The following is a 24,627-nucleotide window of genomic DNA, read 5'->3' as shown; positions in this document are numbered from 1 at the left end:
AGGGTCTAGGCCCGAAACGTCAGCCTTCCTGCTCCTATGGTGCTGCTTGGCCTGCTGTGTTCATCCAGCTCTACACCTTGTTATCTCAGATTCTCCAGCATCTGCAGTTCCTACTATCCCCGCTTGCTTTGAGCACAGATCACAGCATAACTACTTCCTCCGTGACATTTTTTTCCTCGCATCATATTTGGTCCTTTTGCAAATCACTTCAAATCTATGCCCTCTGATTAAACAAAAACGTGATTCTTTTACGAGCAGGAACAGGTTCCCCCAATCTACTCTATCCACTTTGCGCATGAGTTTGAAAAATCAAAGACAATTCACCGAATGAGCAGTTACTGTGTCGAAATGCATTGCCTGGAAGCGTAGTGGAGGCAGAAGCATTGAGGCATCCAAGAGGGCATTCCATAGAAATGATATGAAAGGGCATGGGGGAAAATGCAGGAAATTGGTAGTAGTCCATTTGAAGAGCTGTGCAGACATGATGTGTCGAATTGTCTCCTTTTGGACAGTAAAATTTATATGATTTCTCTGCTCAAGGCAAGCCTTAGAAAATCGGTTATCTGGTGATTGAGAAGCAGTGTGTACACGTAAATGTTAGCTACTGTTTTATTAAAAATGTTTGCAACCAGGTTTTGCTCTCTTTTAGATGGGATGCTAAACCAACAGAACCATTTACCTGCTCTTACTTAGACTTAGTTCCAGTTCAGGACAATGGGGATTAAGACTCTGCTAAATCCAGCCAGGACTTCCCCCTTATTTGAAATCCCTCCTTATATTAATTTTATCAGGTTTGGCCACTTTTTTCCCCATCTGGTGGTAACATTTTACGCCTCCTGCCCGCTGTGCATGTAAAAGATCTTCTGACATTATTTTAAGGAAATCAGGGAAGATATCCCTGTTCAACATTGCATTCAACTATTTTAAATCATTGTCTCCAATGTATTTATTGTTTTCTCTAGAACTAGGTGTGACTGTTTAGAAATCAGGGGTTACCCATTTAAAACACAGATGAAAACTGAAAGAACTGTGGAAGCTGTAAATCAGGAACAAAAACAGAAGTTGCTGGGAAAGCTCAGCAGGTCTGGCAGTATCTGTGAAGAAAAAAATCAGTTAACATTTCAGGTCCAGTGACCCTTCCTCAGAACATTTAAACCACAGATGAAGTCATCTTTCGTTAACCTCTTAGAGGGTCACAAGACTTTAGAATTCTTTTCCTAAAAAAGGTCATGGAAGCAAAGTCCATGAATATTTTTAAGGCTCAGGCAGATAGATTCTAGTTAAGCCAGAGGGTTGAAAGGTTATTGGGGTAAGTTGGAATACAGATTTAAAGTTACAGATCAGCAGACAGGTTTGAGGTGCTAAATGGCCTACTTCTGCTTTCTGTTAGTATGTTCACTTTGCAGTCATACACTTGCTGTTCGGTCATTACACTTTATCTGGGCACATCTTTAGTTTCTTAACCTCTCTCTGTTTAATATACATTTATTCATGGGATATGGATATCACTAGCAGCGAAGCACCTATTACTCATCTCTGACTGCCTTGCAAAAGTGATAGTAAACTGCCTTAGAGTTGTAGAAAATGTTCAACGTGGAAACACACCTTTCGGTCCAACTCGTCTATGCTGACTAGATATCCTAAATTAATCTAGTCCCATTTGCCAGCATTTGGCCCATAATCCTCTTCCTATTCATGTACCCTTTTAAATGTCATAATTGTACCAGCCTCCACCACTTCCTCTGGCAGTTCATTCCACATGTGCCCCACCTTCTGCATGAAAAGGTTGCTCCTTAGGTCCCTTTTAAATCTTTCCCCTCTCACATTAAACCTATGCCCTCTAGTTTCGGATTCCCCTACCCTGGGGAAAAGACCTTGACTATTCACCCTATCACTGCCCCTCATGATTTTATAAACCTCTGTAAGGTCACCCCTTAGCCTCCGGCACTCTAGGGAAAATAGCGCCAGCCTATTCAGCCTTTCCCTATAGCTTAAACCATCCAACTCTGGCAACATCCTTGTAAATCTTTTCTGAACCCTTTCAATTGTCACAACATCCTCCTGTGGCAGAGAGGTCAGAACTGAATGCAGTATTCCAAAAGTGGCCTAACCGATGTCCTGTACAGCTGCAAAATGACCCAACTCCTATACTCAATGCACTGACCAATAAAGGCAAGCATACCAAACATCTTCTTCATTACCTTGTCTACTTGCAACTCCAATTTCAAAGAACCATGAAACTGCACTCCAAGGTCTCTTTGTTCAGCAACATTCCCCAGGACCTTGCCATTAAGTGTGTAAGTCCTGCCCTGATTTGCCCTACCAAAATGTAGCACCTCACATTCATCTAGATTAAACTCTGTCTACCACTCCTCGGCCCATCAGCCCATCTGATCAGGATCCCGTTGTACTCTGAAGTAACCTTCACTGTCCACTACACCACCAATTTTGGTATCATCTGCAAACTTACTAACCATACCTCCTTTGTTCACATCCAAATCATTTACATAAATGATTAAAAAGCAGTGGACTCAGAACTGATCCTTGCAGCACACCGCTGGTCACATGCCTCCAGTCTGAAATGCAACCCTCCACCACTACCGAAAGAACCGCCGATGCCGTAAATCAGGAACAAAAACAAAGTTGCTGCAAAAACTCAGCAGGTCTGGCAGCATCTGTGAAGGACAAAACAGAGTTAACGTTTCGGGTCTGGTGACCCTTCCTCTGAGGAATGGTCACCGGACCCGAAATGTTAACTCAGTTTTTTTCCTTCACAGATGCTGCCAGACCTGCTGAGCTTTTCCAGCAACTTTGTTTTTGTTCATCCACCACTACCCGCTGTCTCCCACCTTTCAGCCAATTTTATAGCCTTCTTGAACTGCTGTAATCCTTGGGTGTACTTACGATCCATTTCTTTTTTCCATGACACCTTTTGCCATTTAATTTCTCTTGTCCTCCTCAAGACCTTTCACTTGCTCAAAATTTATTATTTTTCTATCTTTCCTCAAGTTTTGATGAAAGGACATGAGCCTGAACGTTAAATCTTTTTCTCTCCATGGATGCTGTCTAACCTGCTGAATAGTTTAGGCATTTTCTGTTTGTATTTAGAAGTTGAGTGTTTTGTTTGTAACTTTAAGATAGCTTTAAGCATATGATCAACATTCACTTGTTTTGCAGATGATGTTTGCAGCATAAATACATGAAAGCCTACAGGACAGAGTTCATATAATAAAATGAAAATCTCAGTGCATACACCCAGAGAATTCAACCAGATATTCAAATTTTGGGTTGGATTGCCCATTATTCTGAAATCAATGAATAATATTGGTTTTCAAAGCCAGGAGGTGGGGTTTAGGAGAACATAAAGCTCAAATACGTGCACAGTACCCAAAAGACAAAGTAAATTTTTACTTCTCCCGTGTCACTGCAAATAGATTTAAATTACTTTGCATTCAATTTTTGAGAGTGCTCTGCATCTGTCCTTAAACAGCCTGAACTGGTAAAAACTGACTTACATGTTGGGATCTCAACATTAGGTCCCCTTTGATTGTACATTCAAGCTTAATTCAGAGCTTGAGCTGGTGATGTGATTCCAGTGCAGTAGCATATAGGAGGAGGAGGAAGAGGAATTCCATTGTGCAGAGAGAAAAATAATTGACAGGAGAGGGGTAAGATGTAGTGCAAAGGGTTAATTCTAACACTAACTATTGAACATATACAGAGGAAGCTATTTTGTTGATAACGTTATGATCACATAAGCTTCTGAAGAAGCAGCAACAACCCAGGGTGCATGCTTTGCTAGAATGTATGTAAATAATATAATGCAAATAAAGAGCTACTTTGAAAAAATTGGTCTCTAGCTATATCCTTTGCATTGAGTAGTGCACTGTAAAACCTTCCAAGACACTGCCCAAAAACAAAACATGCTAAAGGAATGATGTGTTGTTTGAAGACAAATTAGACAGATTCTATCACCTGTCCAGGTGATTTAAGTGGATATGAAAGCACATAAATGAAAGATTAAGTAAGTTCTTCAGGTGTCCTGTACAAAATCCTCCTGTGAGTGATGTTACCAAAAGCAAGATAACTGGTTATTCATCTCATTGCTCTGTGTGGGACTTTCCTAAGTCAATACATTCAAGTGGGATTCATACATTTAAACTGATTTGGGCATTCTGAAAGATATGACAAATGGCTACAGACATCCTAATTCTCCTGGGAAAGGGGGATGGGAAACCTCAAAAGTAAGCCAGGAGATCAACAGACCAGAGGACAAGGAAAGGAACAGAAGAGTAAAAAGCCCAGTGAATGGGAGACCAAGATCACAAAGGTGAAGCTGGAAACTAGAAGTTTGAAAGCAGGGCTCACTAAAGCCAAGGTCAGAAAGAAATGGGAAACAGGGGGACCATGCCAAAAAAAGGCAAGTGTATTCTCAAAATAAGCTACAGTGAAATCCACCACAATACCTCGTATGTAGGGTAATTTATTTTTAACACCTGAATGATGACCTATGTTTCTCATTGTACATATTTGCCTTTCATTTTGGAAATTTGCAATGCAGCACTGGTGTTTATGTTTAGCGCAGTAATGGTAATGCCACTGGGCTAGTAATCATCACCCAGGCTAATCCCACCATGGCAGCTGATGAAATTTTAATTCAGTAAATAAATCTGGACTATAAAGCCAGTTTGAGTATTGGTAACCTCGAAAATTTGTTATAAAAACCCATCTCGTTCACAAAATGTCCATTTGGGAAATAAATCTGCTACCTTTAACTGGAGTGGCCTACATTTGACTCCAGACACACAGACAAGTAATTGACTCTTAACTGCCCTCTGAAATGGCCTAGCAAGCCACAGTTCAACAGTAATTAGGGATGGGCAGCAATTACTGGCCTTGCCAGAAACACCCACAATGCAAGAAAAAAAACAGGAAAGGGAGGGTCACCTCAAAACTGATCAATAAAGACTTGCAATTCTATAGCACATTCATGACCTCAGGATGAATTAAAATGCTTTATGGCCACTAAGTACTTTTTGAAGTTTATTCACTATTGTAATGTAGAGAAAGCAACAGTTAATTTGCACACAGCAAGCTCCCACAAATAGCAATGTAATAATGATCTGATATCTACACTTATGTACTTGCATCCTGCAGTGAGACTGGAATTCACAACCTTCTGTCGTGGGAGATAAGGATACTACCAACTGACCCATGGCTGATACAATATTTTTCTTTATTACGAATCTAGCTGACAGGAGATATTTAGGTTGCTTCCCAAAACCTGCTCTCCCATTCCATGTGCCTACCATTGTTTAAATGTCTCTATGCTTAAAGATACTGATGACATTGGTTATGCTGTTAAATTAAGAGGTTTGTTTGAGTGAAGTAAATATAGAGGAGTAGTACCTTTCATTTCTACGTACATAGCAAAATGGATCTCTGCACTTTGAGGTGGAGATAGTGAAGGGAAGATGGGCATTAATAAAGGGTAGTGGGAGTGAATAAACAGCAGGGAAAGACATAATGAAGGGGATAACAGTGATAGTACTCGGATGGCAATGAATAAGTGATAAATGTGGAGAGAGGTAGGATGGTAACAACTAAGAAGGGAAGGGGTTGGGTTGAGCAATAAATAAGAAGGAAATGTTGAATGTGGGAAAGGAATAGGCTTTTTGAGAGCCCTGTGTCTGAATATATGTAGCTTTTAGCAAAACAAAATAAAACCCTGCAGATATTGTGCCTTTTTCAACAAACCAAAAAGGTTGGGGGGAGGAAACAACATTCCCCGAGGGAATTCTCCACACCTCAGTCAGAGTCCACTTGCCAATCAATCAGTACCCTTTTTCCATGCATAGAGTCATTGAGTCATACAGCACAGAAATGGACCTTCAGTCCAACCAGTCCATGCCAAACATAATCCCAAACTAAACTGGTCCCACCTGCCTGCTCCTGGCCCATATCCCTCCAAACTTTTCCTATTCATGTACTTATCCAAATGTCTTTTAAATGTTGTAATTATACCAACAACCACCATTTCCTCAGGAAGTTCATTCAACACGCGAACCACCCTCTTTGTAAAAAAATTGCCCCTCATGACTTTTTTAAATCTCTCTCCTCCCATCTTAAAAACGTGTCCTCTAGTTTTGAAATAACCCATCCCAGGCAAAAGAAAACTGCCATTAACTCTAATTGATACCCCCCATGTAGTATAAATTGTTGCTCCTTTTGAAATTTGGTATTCTTGTAATTGTCATGATGACTGCAGGACAAAACATTTCAACAGCATGTTTCCTTTTGCAGTAATAAAGTTAAGTTACCCTAGTCCCAAAGGACATAGGACTGCTCGCTCATTAAACAGAGACGACCAGTGGTAGTTTAACCTAAGGGTCACCTCGCCTCAGGCAAGGGGTGAGCTCAAGAAGATGGGACCTTCATAGTGACCTCATGCAGTACTTGAATTCAATCCACGTGTTGGTATCACTCTGTATCGCAATCCAGCCATCCAAGTAAGCTACTCGACTCCCCACAAAGCAAAGTTGCCATAATCCCCAAAGACCACAGTACTGCTTTCTCATTAGAGAGATGATTGGTGATGGCTTACCCTGTGGGTCACCGTGAGAGGGGAAGAGGTTGAGAAGGACAGACCTTCATGGTAACCTCAGCTAGTATGACAATTGAACCCATCCTGCTGGTGTTACAATCATACTCAGATTCTGTTCCACCAAGTGACTATATAAATCTAAGTTATTGTAACCAGAATGTTCAACTGTAAAATGTGAACTTAAAATTTTCCATGAGGGTATGAACCCCAGGACTCCCCTCCTTAAAGGACTCATAACCAGATCTGTGTTTTTAATGTTTGTATTTCTCCTTTGAGGCTTGCTGGTACTTGTTTCATTTTCCCAGTCATTAAAAGGTAAAGTTATAAAACAAAAACGTTGAAAGCACTGAGGAGGTTACACAGCATCAGTGTACAGATAAGTGCAGTTAACCTTCAGGTCAACGATCACTTATCAGAATGAGAACAAGCGGTTTAACAGTTTAGAAGCGAGAACAAAGCAGGATAAAAAGGAGGGTTACGCAAGGGATAGAGAAAAGGAGAAGCTGAGCTAAAAACATGGCAGCAAAACAGATAATGGGGAGCGTTAATAGCTTATTAAGAAGCAAAAATGGGTCGAGAGGAGGTGTTCAACAATATTGGGTAGAGACACCAACTTTGTATGACGACGTATTATTATCTGTAATATAACGGTTATTCTTGAATTGTGGGTTTTTATGGGAATTCTGTCATTGTTTTTCAAGCTGTTGGTCATCTTTTCCCAAAATTTCCATCCCATCCAATGTTTTTGTCACTGCTATTTTTTACTTTTCGTAGAGGGTATTCTGTTCGCTATTTTTCAAACGGTTGTTAGCTTTTTTCCCCCCCAAATTTCTAGGTTGGCCTTTTTTCTTCCCAATTTTGTGTCAGTGCTAATTCCATGTCTTGTGGGCTTGAGATTTTCTTGAAGATATTTTCCCCTAGTTTTCTAGGCTGGCATTCACGGGAAAGCAACAAAATCTTAAATACCTTGGAAGTGAACCACGCTGTGCTCATGTTATTGTGTTTATTGGTCCTTGAAGGGGCGGATCCGCAGCTGAAAATAAAGCTGGTGTTTTGTTTGGTTTGACACTACCCAGTTCGGAGGTGGTTTATGATGACTGTTGCTATGGTTACCGGGTTTGTTTTGAGGTGACATTTCCCGGTCGATAGCATTTAACGTTCCCTTTCGTCTCAAACTGTCTCTGTTTATCTTCAACAATGTTGAAAAGATAAATCGGAGATTTTAAACCTCCAAAATGTCGGTGCGACGACTCCTAGCCCGCGGCCTGGAGCTCAGCCGCTCGGCCTTGCGCCTCGTCAATCCCGCGGCTCGGGCTCAGGCGGGCGCGGCCTTTGTGCAACCCTGGGCCCGGCAGCCGCTCCAAGCCGGCCTACCCGCCCGCTACCGCTATTTCCGCCTGTCTTTGGGCGGCCTAGCGGCTCAGCTTCAGCGCCGGGCGTCTCGGCAGCTCCGCGGGCCGGGCGGTGCTTTGCTGGCCTTCGGCCTGGGCCTGGGCTTCATCGAACAGCAGGTGGAGGAGGTGAGGACGAGCATCGCTGCCTGCGAGGAGATCCAGGTAAATAAACGTCGGTCCAGGCATCGTTTGAACAGATAGATTAATGCTCCTGCGATAGGCTGCTTTTCCGTCTTGCTGTTGTCTAACAGTCGCCTGATTTTTCACCGGAGATAGTAGGAACTGCAGATGCTGGAGAATCTGAGATAACAGGGTGTAGAGCTGGATGAACACAGCAGGCCAAGCAGCATTGGCCTGCTGCGTTCATCCACCTCTACACATTGATTTTTCACCGGCTTCATTGTAGGTGATAGTGGTGTTGGAAGCTAATTCTCTCAATGTCAATTTTAGGCGAAAGCCCCAAGTTGAATCCTCTCCTTTCTTGCCTAAACTTTTATTATGATCTCTGACATACACCTGATGTAGTTTACCTGATTAAGGTCTCTGTCAGTTTGGAAGTCACCAAATTTTGACACTGTCAACTTTCGTTTAAACTTTGATATGATGGTCTAGGCTCTTTTGGTCCATTTTATCAAATAGATGTTGTGCAATCATATCCCAATAACGACCCAGCAAATTTTAAAAAAAAGTGTCAGAAGAACATAGGAACATAAGAACAAGGAGCAGGGATAGGCAATTCAATCCCTTGAGTCTGCTCCACCGTTTGATAGGATCATGGCTGATCTCATCTTGGCCTCAACTCTACTTTCCTGTCTTCTCTCCATAACCATTTAACCAATTTACTGTCTATCTCCTGCTTAAATTTACTTAATGTCCCAGCATCCAGTGCATACTGAAATAGTGAATTCCACAGATTTGAAAGAAGTAATTTTCCCCTCCTCTCTCTTTAAATCTGCTACCTCTTATCCTAAACCTCTCGTCCTAGCCATGCATAAGACATAAAATTGCCTACAGACTTTCTATGAGCTTTAGCAATGAAAATTGTGTGATTAGAAATGGACAACACAATCTCCTACAGGGACTTTGAGAACTGAAGAACAGGAGAAGAAATAGAAATTGAAAGTGTCAATCTTTCTAAGTTTGAACCAGGAAGTGTAAGTTTTAATACTGAATTCACTGAGCAATTATGTCCAGAAAGCAAAAGAAAGATGAGATTAAGGGGTGGAGATATGGCAAATAAAAGTGTTAAGATTTTTTTAAAAATCAGTAAAATGTTTCCTAAATTTAATTTCAAATATGATCTGTCACTATTTAGCACTGCCAATTGTAAACATGAACCAATAGCTCAACAGAGGACACACCTTTTGGAGAATTAAAAAACTGCGACAAAATAAGACTTAATTGAGCAACAAAATGCACAAATAGCAAAATTTCTGCTACATCAGTGAGCATTGTTTTGATTTGCTTGATATAATTCATTTTCTACCACAAGGAAGCTCATACTAATAACATCATGGGATATGGGGATTGTATTGGAATATGGTTTTTGGGTGGATGATCAGTCATAATCTAGAATGGGAGCACAGATTTGAGGGACCTATGTTCCTAAACATTCAACATTATTATGAAATGTAGGAGTTTACCACAATGTCAGTCTTTCTTTCTTCATAGTCTGACAATGAAGCCATAGTATCATAGTTTCCTAAGCAAGTCCTGGAGAATTGCACTGTTCACTAGTGGTGAAGAATTTGGTGGATTTGTACTAATGGCAGAGCTTTGTTTTTTTTAAAATCAATTCTACTCAAAACTGAATGGAGGTTTGGTTCATTCTTTATAACTACATTTGAAAAAGTTCCAATTTTCATAAATGTGCACCTATTGGTATATATTTGGTTAGTTAATGAGAATGATTGATTGTTGTATTATTTCCCTTTGCCAGACATTGTTTAAACGGAAGAAAATCAAGTATGAAAACTCCATACCTTCACGCACGAGTGGATATCGATTTGAAGATTACAAGGTTGGATACAACATTGGAAAGGGGTGTAATGCAGCTGTGTACAAGGCCTTTATCCCTGAAGTACCCAAAACAAAAGCAAGTGACACGATCACGAAAAAGGAGAAAGCTGAAGTAGTTAACAGGCAGGCAAAGAGTGCAGCCAGAGGTCAGTGTGTCTCTGGTGAGGATTCCGAAGTAAGAAAGAAGATATCGATTACACAGGAAAACTCAAGTTTGAGTTTTGTGATTTTGAAGAAAGAAACATTAACAGACTCACTGAGGGCTTGTGAAGGAGACACCAGCAACCCCTTGAGAGCTTCTGGGGGAGGCAGCAGTTACCCCCTGAGGGCCTTCGAGGAAGACACCAACTACCCCCTGAAGGTGCCTGAAGGAGAAACCAGCTATCCACTTGCTCTAAAAATGCTTTGGAACATAAATGTAAGTCAAACATTAAAATGCACAGTTTGTTGTTTGAGCCAAGTGGAAGATAACCATATACTGGGGTATGTGGCACAAGACTTGCAGTTTGAATTTCTTTTGCTTTCAATAATTTGTCTGCAGTGCTTTCAATTTAAAATACTTCTGTCTTATTGTAAAAAGAAAGTGCATTCTTTAAATTTACATTTTTTCCTGTAAAACACAATTGCTTGTCAATGTAATTAATAGCCTTAATAATAAGTGTGTAACATCAGGATGAAATCAAAGCAAAACTAAAAATCGAAATATTTGCAATGGATGAGTGAAGTCCCTATATAGGCCCTAAATAATTGCACATAAGAAAACAAGTGACCATCAGAACTAACCACGTCTGATGTGCAGCATGTGGAGGATTTAAAGTTTGCCAGTGCTATAGTCGTAACACTTCCTAAAATCATAATGAAGTGGATCATTGAGGGGTAATTGACCGTAGATGGTTGTGAAGATGTATTTAATTGTATTTCTCTATCATGTTTAAGCCTGTCTATGCCTTAAAGCATGAAAACCTCTGCAATTCCTTTTGCATCAAAGTGATGGTCAACGGGAGAGGAGTGCTAGAGATCAGTTTAGGAATTAGCATCTTGAATTCGTTTGAGTTTTGATCCGGAGGCTTTCTAGCCTAGAAAAGCTAATGTTGGCTGTTTTCTGAGCTACCACCATTGAACTGTCAGGACCAGATTTGAGACATTTCTGTACTACTTGTTGATGTGATTCAGTCACATCAATCAGTTAACATGCTACACGGTTGTTGATATGCTTTTGTCAGGAAAAATGATATGAACCAACCTGAGAGAATAGGAGTGAATTGAAGAGAACTTTACGGCTAATGTTTTGAGGATCCCTTAGACCGAGATCATTGTCTTCTCCCGTTTTAAGCTTGGCAGTTCTGCAATAAAGTGAAACATTAAAATACTTAAAAGGAAAAGATTTGAAAGCTGGCACTAGTGTTTTGCACATTAACTTTTGCTGAATTCATTGCTTTGGTGCTTGAACTTTCTGTTGCAGGCAGGATCCTCCAGTGATGCAATACTAACATCAATGGTTAAGGAGCTGGTTCCAACCATCCCGAATGCATTAATCGGAGAGTTTGGTGGAATGAAAGGGTTAGTCATGTATTCTGCATTTATTTGCCTAAAATGGTTTGAATGTCACAGGATAAATGATTTTCAGATATAGTACAGTTGATTTCAATGCATTTGCTTGCCAGACTTGCTTAATTCTTGTTTCTCTAGTCATCATGTATTGTGTCTCGCCCTAAAGGGCAGTTATTTTCCAAATCAAGCTAAATGAAAAGGTTAATACAACTGAAAGAAAAATAGAAACATAGCTGATGGGAGAGCAGTACCAAGCAACAGTAGGTTACTGAAAGAAACAGTTGGAGTTGCAAAAGGAAGCATGAAAAATAAAAGTTTGCAAGTGACCTTTATAACTAACAATATAAATTTTTTTTTTTTTTTTTAAAATAAACATGTTGAGAAAGTTTAGCAAAAGGGAATGTGAGTTCATTAATTATAGATGGAGAAGAGATTATATTGGATAACAAAGAAATACATGTTAAGTGACTACTTTGTATTGTTTTACTGTGATGATACTATGGCTTTAAGAGGTGTATTTTGATGAGGGGTCTGCTTCAAGCTAATAAAGTAAATAGCTTGTGAGGCTTTGGGTTTCTTTTTAAAGTTGGAACAATAAAAGCAGCCTGAATGGGTGGGGTCAGGCTCCCACAAAACCAGGATTTCTGGGTTTTAGCTTTCAGCAGTTGCTGGCCTCTTGAAGCTGGATATGGAAGCTGTTTTTCCTCTCTCTCTCACAGTTAAAAGGTGGGGTTCTCTTCCTGCTGCTAGAATTACATGTGAGACAATTTATTTTACTGACTGTACCTTTGCTAAGGGTGTTACTTTTTGAAGCAGTTAATGAGTAATTTATTATTATTGTAAAATGTTTTGATAGTTATGGTTAAGCCAATTCTTTTATTTTAATTTTGTCTGTATCTTAACTATAGCATATGAATGTCTTACTTTAAGTCTACAAGTCTGACCAATCGAATTGCATCTGGAACACAACGCATGGTACTTGCCTTTAAAATAAGAAAATGTCGGGGTCTACGCTATCTCCTTGATGTCTTTTGAGGGTGTTTGGTCTGTTCCATTACATTACAATGAAAGCAGACAGCAAAATATATGTAGTATTAGATTTTTAATATTTAAGAAATGACAATGAAGAAAATAATTGAACTCTAGTTTGACAGGTCCCAGAATGTGGTTTTCACTCCAGCATATTAGCAGGAATAGTTGAGGAACCTGCATGCCCATCAATTCAACATCATTAGTAGGAAAATGATTGGTTATATTGTCAGAAACAGAAGTGAGTAAGCACTTTTATTTAAAACTAATTAAAGTGATTTGTAGAATCGCAGAATTCAAGAGGCCATTCAGACCATAAATTCTAAGCCAGTATTTGAAGAGTAATCGAAATAGTTCAGCTCTCCTGATTGTTCCCCATTTCAATAACTACCCTTTCACACCACTGGAAACTAGTGCAGAGGAACAAAATAGTAATCATAACATTAATGGCATGTTGTTTTTTTTTCTTAAGGGCTTTAAATTTTAAAAATTAGAAATTGCCACTTAAACTGAACAGATATTTGATCAAACCCAGTATTAGGTATAGAACTTCAAGAATGATATGATGACTTAATGGTACCAGGGCCGGACAGACTCCAGCTCAAGGACAAAGTTTTATATAAACATTGTTTGTCTTCCCTTGAGTTTAGAAGCCTGAGGGATGATCTAATCAAGGCTTTTCAATTATAATAGAATTACCGTAAAATTACAACACAGAATGAGGTCATTTGGGCCATTGCACTTGTGCTTTGAATGAGGTATTGACATTGTCCCAGTCTAATTCCCATCTTCAAAGCCCTACAAAACTTTCCCCTTCAAGAATTTATTCAATTTCCCTTTGAAAGTAACTACTGTATCTTTCTACATCACCATATGTGTCCAGTAAGTTGATATGATGCATCTAGTGAGTGAGTGAAGGGAGTTATTGTGCTTTAAGCTCTTGTGCTGGTTTATGTCTCGTTTTCAGCCTCCACGCTGATTAGCATCAATACAAAAATAGAGCTAAATGACGAAGCCTGTCCATCAGCAACTTCTCAGCTGTGCCTCCTTATGTCAAGACACGGAAGCTGGCTCCCTTATGTGTCCAGGATGGTGTCAGAATAACCTGGAAGAGGCTTACCCAAGACATGCAAATGCAAATGCAAATGCAAATGTATGGGTGTGCCTTGGTCTTCATGTACCAAACTCCCAGCTAACGTCAAATAGCTGAACTGCCTTGTGTGTATTCCTCGATAGGTGAAGGGTGTATGCACTGACAAAACAAAATGAAGTGGAGCCTAAGGTAGACCTGGTGTCTAAATACATCATCATTTTAGCAATTCCTGTAACCAAGCTGATGCTAAAAGTAATGGTTTGCATTGCTTTGAAGGCAAGTGGCAAGTTTGAGAGAAGGATCTCAATAATTTATTGCCCAGGCTTCAGCCCTGGCAATGACATTCCAGTTTCACTGCATGGTTTTCACCCTTTTGGGCAGTGCATTCCACATCATCAATACAAGGGATGGTGGCAGTCTAAACACTGTTTTCCCCCGAAATGTTGTGATCTAGGGTAAATTCTCATTTTCAAGGTAAAGGTTGATGGATTGATGTTGATCATGCATCTCGGTATATGGAACAGCCATGGGTAAATGGAGATGAGGAGCAGATCCACCACAATTCAATGAAATGATGAAACTGCTTAATGAGTTAAAATGTCTACACCAATTCCTCTGTTTCCCATGACGTGAGAGAGTGGCTTTAAGTGACCTCTTACCTCATGTTTATAGCTACGACGGAAACTCTGCACTCTGGCAGTGAGTCTGCTTCTTAATGATGTGGCATAGCATGCTGACATACCAGGTTATGGTGCTGTAGCTCCACCACCATATTGGAGTATAGCAACAACTTCAATTGAAATCATGTAATATTTTCTTATATACTACATATAGGGAGACAGACTGTCAAATTGCATGACTTTTCCACTGAAGTGTTCTTTGCTTCATAATTTTTCTCTAATACTTTTGACTGGATCCTATATTCATAACAGAAAAAAAATGAAACCACATCCAAACATCATTCAGGTTGTCCGAGCTTTCGTAGACAGTGTTCCGCTCTTGCCTGGAGCTTGGATGGAGTATCCTGATGTGCTACCAACCAGATTGAATCCTTGTGGCTTGGGATACAACCACACCCTCTTTCTGGTAATGAAGAGGTAAGCAGTTACACACCTTTCAGTGCTTGATGTTTAGGGGCTGAGAGCTGAAGGATTAGCTGTGGTCCATCATCTGTCATGCTTGAGCTTGGACCAGAAGGAAACCTGAAAATGGTGAGCTAGAGGGTTTGTGAGGGAGATGGTGAACTGAGAGAGGCACAGCTGTGAGCTGGAATGGTAAGCACTGAGTGGGAAGTAAGTTAAAAAGAATTACTGAATTATTAATATTTGGTAAAAATAAAAATATATTTCAGTTAATACCATTGATTTAGTTATTGAGAAATTGGTTTTGTAGAACTATTAAAGACAGTCAACACATTCAAACCAAAAGTTTTTTTCTAGGGAGTTTGTGAAAAGATTTTGATTCCTAGCTGTCTTCTACAAATTATAATGCAAAGATTCTTGTAGCTTTCTACTTTTGAGCTTCTCAAACTGAAACAAAAGGTCCTTGTTTTGAACCAATGTTTAAGTTCAAATTTTGGCAAAATACAGTATAGAAACTAAGAAATCCCTCTCTGTTATGGTTATGTCATGGTTATGGGACTGAACATCAAGCCTAGAGGTTGAGTTCAAATGTTACCTATGTAACAGTTTCTCCCTATCCATTTTATTCAGACCCGTTGTGATCCTAAACATCTATCAAGTCTCCTTTAGCTGTCTTCTCTCTATGGAAACCAGGCCTAACTTCTCCAATTTTTTGCTTTGTAACTGAAGTGTATTATCCCTGGAACCATGGTCTTAAACCTGTTCTGCACTGTTTCCAATGTATTCACATCCTTCCTGTAATGCGCCCAGGACTGTATACATTACTGCAACTGAGATCTAACCAGTCTGTTATTTAAGTTCATCATTGTATTCCATGCCCTTATTTGTGAAGCCTGTAACATTGTATACTTTAACAGCTCTCTCTACCTGCCTGCCACCTTTAATTACATATACACACACCCAGGTCTCTCTGCTCCTGCACACCTTGTGGAATAGTACCATTTAGTTTGTACTGTCTGTCAATGTTATCTGTACCAAAGGGTATCAATTTGTGTTTCTCTGCATTAAACCTCATCTGCTAATTATCTGCCTACTCCACCAATGGTTCTACACTATCGTCCTTGCAGGTTACAATTCTCCCAAGTTTTGTGTTGTTAGTAAACTTAAATTATCCCCTAGATCATTTATATATTTTGAAGTCTACTCCAAAACTTCTTCCAACCTAAAAAATCACCCATCAGTCAATACTCTTTTTTTTTTTATCTCTGAGAAAATTTTGTATCTGTGTTGCCATTGTCCCTTTTATTCTATGACCTATAAGTTGTATCAGAGATAGTAGGAACTGCAGATGCTGGAGAATCTGAGATAACAAGGTGTAGAGCTGGATGAACACAGCAGGCCAAGCAGCATCGGAGGAGCAGGAAGGCTGACGTTTCGGGCCTAGACCCTTCTTCAGAAGTTGTATTACAGGTTTGTAGTGTGGTACTGTTTTGAATGCCTTTCAAAAGTCCTTTTGGAAACCAACATGGAAAGGGTAGGGATGAGAAAAGACACCATTCCAGACAATGGCACTTGACCATGTGAGCCTGTAAGACACTTTTGCAACTGTTGTTGCTTTTTTAAAAAACTGATGCATTACATTTGAAAATCTTTGTAGTCAGTTATTTAACCACAAGTTTTTGGCAGGAAAAATGCAGAGTTAACAGTTGTGCGTTTTCTGCCTTAGCTATCCGTGCACCCTGCAACAGTACCTGCAGGTCTGTATCCCTAACAAAGAATGTGCTACTGTGATGATTCTTCAGTTGCTGGAGGGAGTGGATCATCTGGTTCAGCATGGAATTGCACACCGAGATCTGAAGTCTGATAATATTCTGGTGGAGTTTGATTCAGGTGATTGTACAAATTGAGGGGGAGCAAGGAGGAGCCTGTAAACTGTCAGTAACATTTAGATTTTTGAGTGCATTGAACTGTGCATGCATAAATCACTTATTCAGATAGAAGAATTAGGCATAATCTAGCAGAATGAGGTAAGAGAGGGTTGGTCCAGGATTCTTTGCAGAACAAAGCTCTAGCTCAACACTTACACAATATATAATGACAATCCTTTGGTACATGTTTTTGTTTTATTTTCTGAAAATGTGCAATGACAAGATGGAAGAGTTTGAGACATAATTTCATGTAGATCCTGGACCGCTGCAATATTTCTGTGATAACTAGTATCATCTTTCTAACATATTTTGTATCTTAACAATTTTAATTGTATGGAAAATACTTAATTTTCACTTTGTGGCATGCTAACCTCAATTGTGGAATTGCTGATTTAAGATGTACTTGGAAGTAAGTATAAATGTAAATCTTTTAAAATTATTTTTTACATACTGTTTAGTTGGCTGCCCACGTTTGGTGATCACTGATTTTGGTTGCTGTCTGGCTGAAGAATCTCTGGGGTTGAAGCTTCCCTTTACCAGTAACGATGTCAACCGGGGAGGAAATATCTGCCTAATGGCTCCTGAGGCAAGTGCACTTCAAAAAAAGGAAAAGCATGCGAGGCCATTACTTGCACACCGTTGTATAAAACCAAGAACTGGAGATCTGAAACAATAACAGAAATTGCACGTAAAACTCAGCAGGTCTGGCAGCATCTGTGGAAAGAAAGCAGAGTCGACGTTTCAAGTCCAGTGACTCTTTATTAGAACTTGTACGTGGTTAATTTTTGTAGTGGGATATATTTAACTGCAGTCAGAACCACCAGTTTATTAGTGACTAAACAAGGCTGACTTGTTAGTGCATTATATCATAAGTTTAATCCATACTCCTGTACTTTCCAGATTTCTGCAGCAATCCCTGGACCCGGAGTCATAATTGATTACAACAAATCAGATGCCTGGTCAGTGGGCACCTTGGCCTATGAGATCCTGGGCCTTCGTAATCCATTTTATGGATATGGAATGGATTACCTGGAAAGCTGGAACTATCAAGAGGATAAGTTGCCACCTCTGCCGGGCTCAATTCACAGAGACGTGAGACTGGTGGTGAAACGTCTGTTGTGCAGAGATCCTAAGAGGGTGAGTGCAGCACCAATTGTTGAAACTGCTCATTGATTTGAAATTAAAAGATTCTTTTGTAAATACCCTTGGAACATCACAAGTTTCTTGTTTCACGAAAGAACAAAATTATTAGGCAGATGGTTCATCATGCCGTTGATGCACAGAGCATTTATGTCCTCCATAACCCCCTTTCTCCAAAAGTTCCAAGCATGTAATTCACTGGGTGAAAAATAACCCAGAGCAAATGAGAAAAAAATTCTGAAAAATAACCCCCATCAGATTGTGGATCTGTAGCATGTTCAGCTTTGTAGCCCATTATTTACAAAGCCGCTAAAGAAAGCATAAGTATTTACTTGAATTTGCTAATTTAAAATGAAGCATAGGTTATATCATTGGATGTCCCTTTATTCCTGCATCAATTCTGGTCACTCACTTGGTTAGTTAATATCTCTTTGCACCTTGTAGCATCCTGCTTCTCTCCTGTTTTGCAAGTTTTTCCACTGCCATTCCTAAAAAGGATGACTTTCTGAAGTACAGGTTTAGAAACAGAGTACCTGCCTACTCATCACTTGTGAGCCCTAAGCAGTGAATGATAACAAACCAGTTTGAACGAACCGTGTCATAGCCACTCCAAACCTGATCCTATTGTTGCAGCAGAGATGCTGTTGTGGCTGATCTTGAGGTCGGTTGTGGTGCTTAAATTCCTACTCTGACCAAGTAGCTGCTTTGGCATTGATAGGCAAGCTTTCTTCCAATATGGAAGATTGCATCTGATGATTAGATCAAAGTTAGTATGTTTGGCACATGTCTCATACTGAGGGATCTGGAGAGTGGGTTTAAAAAAAAAAAAAGAGTTGCAGTTCAGGATCAACAATAATTATATTGTAAGGTAGAGCAGGCTCAATAGGCTTGTTTCAACACATGCAGTTGTGCCTTCCACCCAACATGACTTCACTCAATTGTCCCTGAAAGTGAAAATGAGAATTTTGAAATAAAAACAGAAAATATTGGAAATATTCAGCAGGTCAGGCAGCGACTGTGGATAGAAGTATATAGCTAGCATTTCAAATTGATTATCTTTTAACATCTGACTTTCTACAGCAGAGGGGACCAACAAAGCTTGTAGGGAAAGGTTATCTTCTGCTAAATTTCATCTAAAAGCCTCCTAAAGAATTTTCTGTCTTAATTTTTTTTCTCTGTTTTTATCATCTGGTACTAAGGCTGAATATTCTGTCCCATTTCTAACACAGCTGACATCAACTGTAGATTTTATTAATGGTATATCTGTGTAAGCTAGAAATGAACATTTTTTGCTTTTCTTTCTGCTCACAGCGTCTGTCAGCGAGAGTAGCTGCAGACATGCTTCACCTACACCTGTGGGGGCCAGAGCTCCTTGCCTCAACTCCGATCACTGTGGAGAATGTTTTCAGATGGCTTCGGTGCCAGACTCTGCTCACCCTCCTGCAGGTTTCAATGAATCATAAATTACCTGTGGAGATTGAACTAAAGAGAAGCTTCTTGGCAAATCTCAGCTTTGAAGAACTAAGGCTGGGACTAGATCTGCTGCTACATGTGAAGACCTAAATGAGTTCACATCAATCAATAAAACAGTCAGTTTGAAAACAGAATTTGGTGAAACCACTGCTACTAATTATGGATGTAGGAATAAAACTATGCATTTAGTTCATAATTTAACTACGTGAATAAAATTCAAGATGTCTAGAACATATCCTGCCCAAGTAGTTAATAAACAAATACTTAATACCATATCTCACCATACATTACTTCACTGACATTGAGGAGAAATAAATGACTAGATTAAATATCTCCCTCGACCTCTTCATCTCCAACTGCCGTCGAGACATCAATCACCTCAACCTCTCCACCCTTCTCACCCACTCTAACCTCTTCCCCCGCAGAATGTGCAGCCCTCTGCTCCAATCCCAACCTCACCATAAAACCCGCGGACAAGGGAGGCGCAGTTGTAGTATGGCGCACTGACCTCTACATCGCCGAGGCCGGATGCCAACTCTCCGACACCACCTCCTACCGCCCCCTTGATCATGACCCCACCCCTGAGCACCAAACCATCATCTCGCAAACCATCCACAACCTCATCACCTCAGGTGACCTCCCACCCACGGCCTCCAACCTCATCGTTCCCCAACCTCGCACTGCCCGCTTCTATCGCCTTCCCAAAATCCACAAACCTGAATGCCCTGGTCGACCCATTGTCTCCGCCTGCTCCTGCCCCACCGAACTGATCTCCAACTATCTAGACTCCATTTTCTCCCCCTTGGTCCAGGAACTCCCTACCTATGTCCGTGACACCACCCACGCCCTCCACCTCCTCCAGAACTTCCAATTCCCCGGTCCCCAACACCTCATCTTTACCATGGACGTCCAGTCCCTCTACACCTGCATTCCCCATGCAGATGGCCTTAAGGCCCTCCGCTTCTTCCTGTCCCGCAGGCCCGACCAGTCCCCCTCCACTGACACCCTCATCCGCTTAGCCGAACTCGTCCTCACCCTCAACAACTTCTCTTTCAATTCCTCCCACTTCCTACAGACAAAGGGGGTAGCCATGGGTACCCGCATGGGCCCAAGCTATGCCTGCCTCTTTGTAGGTTACGTGGAACAATCCCTCTTCCATACCTACACCGGCCCTAAACCCCACCTCTTCCTCCGTTACATTGATGACTGTATCGGCGCCGCCTCGTGCTCCCACGAGGAGCTCGAACAGTTCATACACTTCACTAACACCTTCCACCCCAACCTTAAGTTTACCTGGACCATCTCTAACACCTCTCTCCCCTTCCTGGACCTCTCTGTCTCCATATCGGGCAACCACCTAGAAACCGATATTCATTTCAAGCCCACTGACTCCCACAGCTACCTAGAATACTCCTCCTCCCACCCACCTTCCTGCAAAAATGCTATCCCCTATTCCCAATTCCTTTGCCTCCGCCGCATCTGCTCCCAGGATGAGGCATTCCACTCCCGTACATCTCAGTTGTCCTCGTTTTTCAAGGACCGTAACTTCCCCTCCTCGGTGGTCGAGAACGCCCTCAACCGTGTCTCCCACATCTCCCGCACCTCATCCCTCACACCCCGTCCACGCAATAAAAACCAAAAAAGAATCCCCCTCGTCCTCACGTACCACCCCACCAACCTCCGGATCCAACGCATCATCCTCCGACACTTCCGCCATCTGCAATCCGACCCCACCACCAAAGACATCTTTCCCTCCCCACCCTTATCTGCTTTCCGGAGGGACAACTCTCTCTGTGACTCCCTTGTCCGCTCCACACTCCCCTCCAGCTCCACCACACCCGGCACTTTTCCCTGCAACCGCAGGAAGTGCTACACCTGCCCCCATACCTCCTCCCTCACCCCCATCCCAGGCCCCAAGAAGACTTTCCACATCAAGCAGATGTTCACCTGCACATCTGCCAATGTGGTATACTGCATCCGCTGTACCCGGTGTGGCTTCCTCTACATCGGGGAAACCAAGCGGAGACTCGGGGACTGCTTTGCAGAACACATACGCTCGGTTCGCAACAAACAACTGCACCTCCCAGTCGCGAACCATTTCAACTCCCCCTCCCATTCCTCAGACGACATGTCCATCCTGGGCCTCCTGCAGTGCCACCTGAAGGTTGCAGGAACAGCAACTCATATTCCGCTTGGGAACCCTGCAGCCCAATGGTATCAATGTGGATTTCACAAGTTTCAAAATCTCCCCTCCCCTACCGCATCCCAAAACCAGTCCAGCTCGTCCCTGCCTCCCTAACCTGTTCTTCCTCCCACCTATCCCCTCCTCCCACCTCAAGCCGCACCTCCATCTCCTACCTACTAACCTCATCCTGCCCCCTTGACATGTCTGTCCTCCCTGGACTGACCTATCTCCTCCCTACCTCCCCACCTACACTCACCTTTACTGGCTCCATCCTCGCCTCTTTGACCGGTCTGTCTCCTCAATCACCTATCTTCTCCTCTATCCATCTTCTATCCGCATCCCCCTCTCTCCCTATTTATTTCAGAACCCCCTTCCCCTCCCCCATTTCTGATGAAGGGTCTAGGCCCGAAACGTCAGCCTCTCTGCTCCTATGATGCTGCTTGGCCTGCTGTGTTCATCCAGCCCTGCACCTTGTTGTCCTAGATTAAATATATGTTTTTTTTTGATCTGAAAGAGATGATAAATAAATACGTGGATATTGTGGTTAATCTTGTATTTAATGTATAAATTTACTAAGCCTGCCAATTTGAAATGAAGGTCAGCATGCTATGACTTGTGTTTCTTGCATAACTTTGTACTGTACTTTGACCTTTAAATCTGGAACTTAACACTTATAGTGACCAGTAAAAGCCCAGCTGATAGTCTGAGGTCCACAGTGCATGACACTGTCAAGTTGTAAAGTGTATGAGAAGAATTAAAACAAATTATTGCGTAGTGACGGGTGACACAAAGTGTATGTTTTCAACACATATAGATTAGCAAAGCAATGGGAAAATGAGAGAGTGTAAAGAATTCCAGTTTTAGGATTTCTGGGGGAGAAATAAATTCGTGGCTATAGGAAGTATTAATCCTGTGGGCAGGCTTTGTTTGTCATCTGCAGGTTCCATTTCAGGAAAAGGTCTTGGAAATAACTGGAACATTTTTCTGCAGCTTGTGTTTATCTTACAGTTACATTAGGTACTGAGCTAACTAACTAGTCATTCACACTGATGCACAGATATATTTTTAGTCTGTTTAAAGCTACATAAATAAACAGTACCACCTGAAATTTGAACCTTTGATTTTTTTTCATTTACATTGACTTTTTTTTTGCTGTTCTATAAAATATTAATATCCAGCACTCTGATCTCTCATGAATCAACACCAGCAATTAAAGTTTGAAAGAATCATTTGGACTCAAAACGTTAATCCTGTTTCTTTCTCTATAGATATTAACAGACTTGCTCAGGTTCTCCAGCACTTTGGTATTTTTTTCAGCAATTCAAATATGTTTTCAGGTGTGACGTAAACTTCAAAAATACTGTCAGGGTTGATCCTTCACAACATTGGAAGTTTGCTATCATTTAATGTTCCAGCAATAAGGTGAAACACACAAGATTCTGAAGGGACAGTGTAGATACTGCGAGGCTGTTATCTCTGGCTAGGGAATCTAGAACATGGGTACAATCTCAAAATGAGGTGATCATTTAGTACTGAGATGAGAAATTTCTTCACTCAATGGGTTGTGAATATCTAAAATTTTCAGCCTCGAGGAGTTGTGGATGCACCATGATGGTGCATCTCAACTTTCATTACATTAAGATGCTTGGTCTTCGAATCAAGGGATATAGGAACTAAGCAGGAAAGTGGTGTTGAAGCTGGACGTGAGCTTTGATCATATTAGAGTCATAGAGATGTGCAGCACAGAAATAGACCCTTTGATCCAACTCATCCATGCCAACCAGATATCCTAAATAAATCTACTTGTTTGCCAGCATTTGGCAATATCCTTCTAAACCTTTTCTACTCATATACCCATCCAGATGCCTTTTAAATTTTGTTATTGTACCAGCCTCCACCACTTCCTCTGGAAGCTCATTCAATACACACATCACCCTTTATGTGAAAATGTGTCCCTTAGGTCCCTTTTAAATCTTTCCAATCTCACCTTAAACCTATGTCCTCTAATTTTGGACTTGCTCCTCATGATTTTATAAACCTCTTTGAGGTAAACCCTCAGTCTCCAATGCTCCAGGGAAAATATCCCCAATCTATTCAGCCTCTCCCTGTAGCTCAAACCCTCCAACCCTGGCAACATCTTTGTAAATCTTTTCTGAACCCTTTCAAGTTTCAAAACATCCTTCAGCAGGCAGACCAGAATTGAATGCAGTAATCCAATAGTGCCCTCACCAGTGTCCTGTACAGCTGCAATATGACCTCCCAAATCCTGTCCCCAATACACTAACCAATAAAGACCAATTGCCTTCTTCACTATCCTATCTACCTGTGACTCCACCCTGAAGGAACTATAAACCTGCACTCCATGGTCTTTTTGTTCAACAACACTCCCCAGGACCTTACCATTAAGTGTATAAGTCCCCAGTTTGCCTTTTCAAAATGCAACACCTCACATTTATCTAAATTAAACTCCATCTGCCACTCCTCAGCCCATTGGCCTGTCTGATCAAGATCCTGTTGTATTCTGAGGTAACCTTTGCTGTCCACTACACCTCCAATTTTAGTGTCATCTGCAAACTTACTAACCATACCCCCTATGTTCACACCCAAATCATTTATATAAAGGATGAAAAGCACCAACCCTTCTGGCACACTGCTGGTCACAGGCCTCCAGTCTGAAAAGCAATGCTCCACCACCACCCTCTGTCTTCTATCTTTGAGCCAGTTTTGTATCCAATTGATTAGTTCTCCCTGTATTCCATGTGATCTAACCTTGCTAACCAGTCTACCATGAGGAACCTTGTCGAATGCCTTACTGAAGTCCATATAGGTCACTTCCACCGCTCTGCCCTCATCGATCCTCTTCCTTACCTAAAAAAAATTCAATTAAATTAGTGAGACATGATTTCCCACGCACAAAGCCATGTTGACTATCCTTAATCAGTCCTTGCCTTTCCAAATACATGTAAATCCTGTTCCTCAGGATTCCCTCCAACAAAGTTGCCCACCCCCGATGTCAGGCTCACTGGTTCATTAATTCCCTGGCTTTTCCTTACCACTATTCTTATATAGTAACCCACTGAGTGAGTCTGTATAAACATAAATCAGACAATTTTACAAACTGCTTTGGAC

At 41.2% G+C, this 24,627-nt stretch overlaps 2 protein-coding genes across 4 annotated transcripts in view; both read left to right on the top strand.

Annotated features, from left to right (window-relative positions):
* micos10 (mitochondrial contact site and cristae organizing system subunit 10) overlaps window positions 1-24,627 on the top strand; it is a 401,440-nt gene that overhangs the window by 183,720 nt on the left and 193,093 nt on the right. The window lies entirely within an intron of this gene.
* pink1 (PTEN induced kinase 1) lies at window positions 7,102-19,544 on the top strand. Of its 2 annotated transcripts, none has more exons than XM_048615008.1 (8): window positions 7,102-7,204; window positions 9,938-10,435; window positions 11,480-11,577; window positions 14,623-14,787; window positions 16,499-16,662; window positions 17,159-17,286; window positions 17,601-17,837; window positions 19,152-19,544. In XM_048615008.1, exons 1-8 carry the CDS (start codon window positions 7,121-7,123, stop codon window positions 19,401-19,403), a joined length of 1,626 nt encoding a protein of 541 aa, XP_048470965.1. In that variant the 5' UTR covers window positions 7,102-7,120; the 3' UTR covers window positions 19,404-19,544. The 2 variants fall into 2 exon arrangements, with proteins under 2 accessions (XP_048470965.1, XP_020383454.1); XM_020527865.2 differs by lacking the exon at window positions 7,102-7,204 and adding an exon at window positions 7,652-8,160.

This window comes from Rhincodon typus, chromosome 31, assembly GCF_021869965.1.
Source record: "Rhincodon typus isolate 14 chromosome 31, sRhiTyp1.1, whole genome shotgun sequence".
Taxonomy (NCBI): domain Eukaryota; kingdom Metazoa; phylum Chordata; class Chondrichthyes; order Orectolobiformes; family Rhincodontidae; genus Rhincodon; species Rhincodon typus.
The sequence above is the reverse complement of the archived record's forward strand: the minus strand, read 5'-3'. Positions and strand labels throughout refer to the sequence as shown.

Bases quoted from the DNA above. Each gene is read 5' to 3' on its own strand.
- pink1 (XM_020527865.2), top strand. From the start codon at position 7,840: ATGTCGGTGCGACGACTCCTAGCCCGCGGCCTGGAGCTCAGCCGCTCG. The intron at 14,788-16,498 runs GTAAGCAGTTAC...TTTCTGCCTTAG, and splicing joins CTCTTTCTGGTAATGAAGAG to CTATCCGTGCACCCTGCAAC. The intron at 17,287-17,600 runs GCAAGTGCACTT...TGTACTTTCCAG, and splicing joins TCTGCCTAATGGCTCCTGAG to ATTTCTGCAGCAATCCCTGG.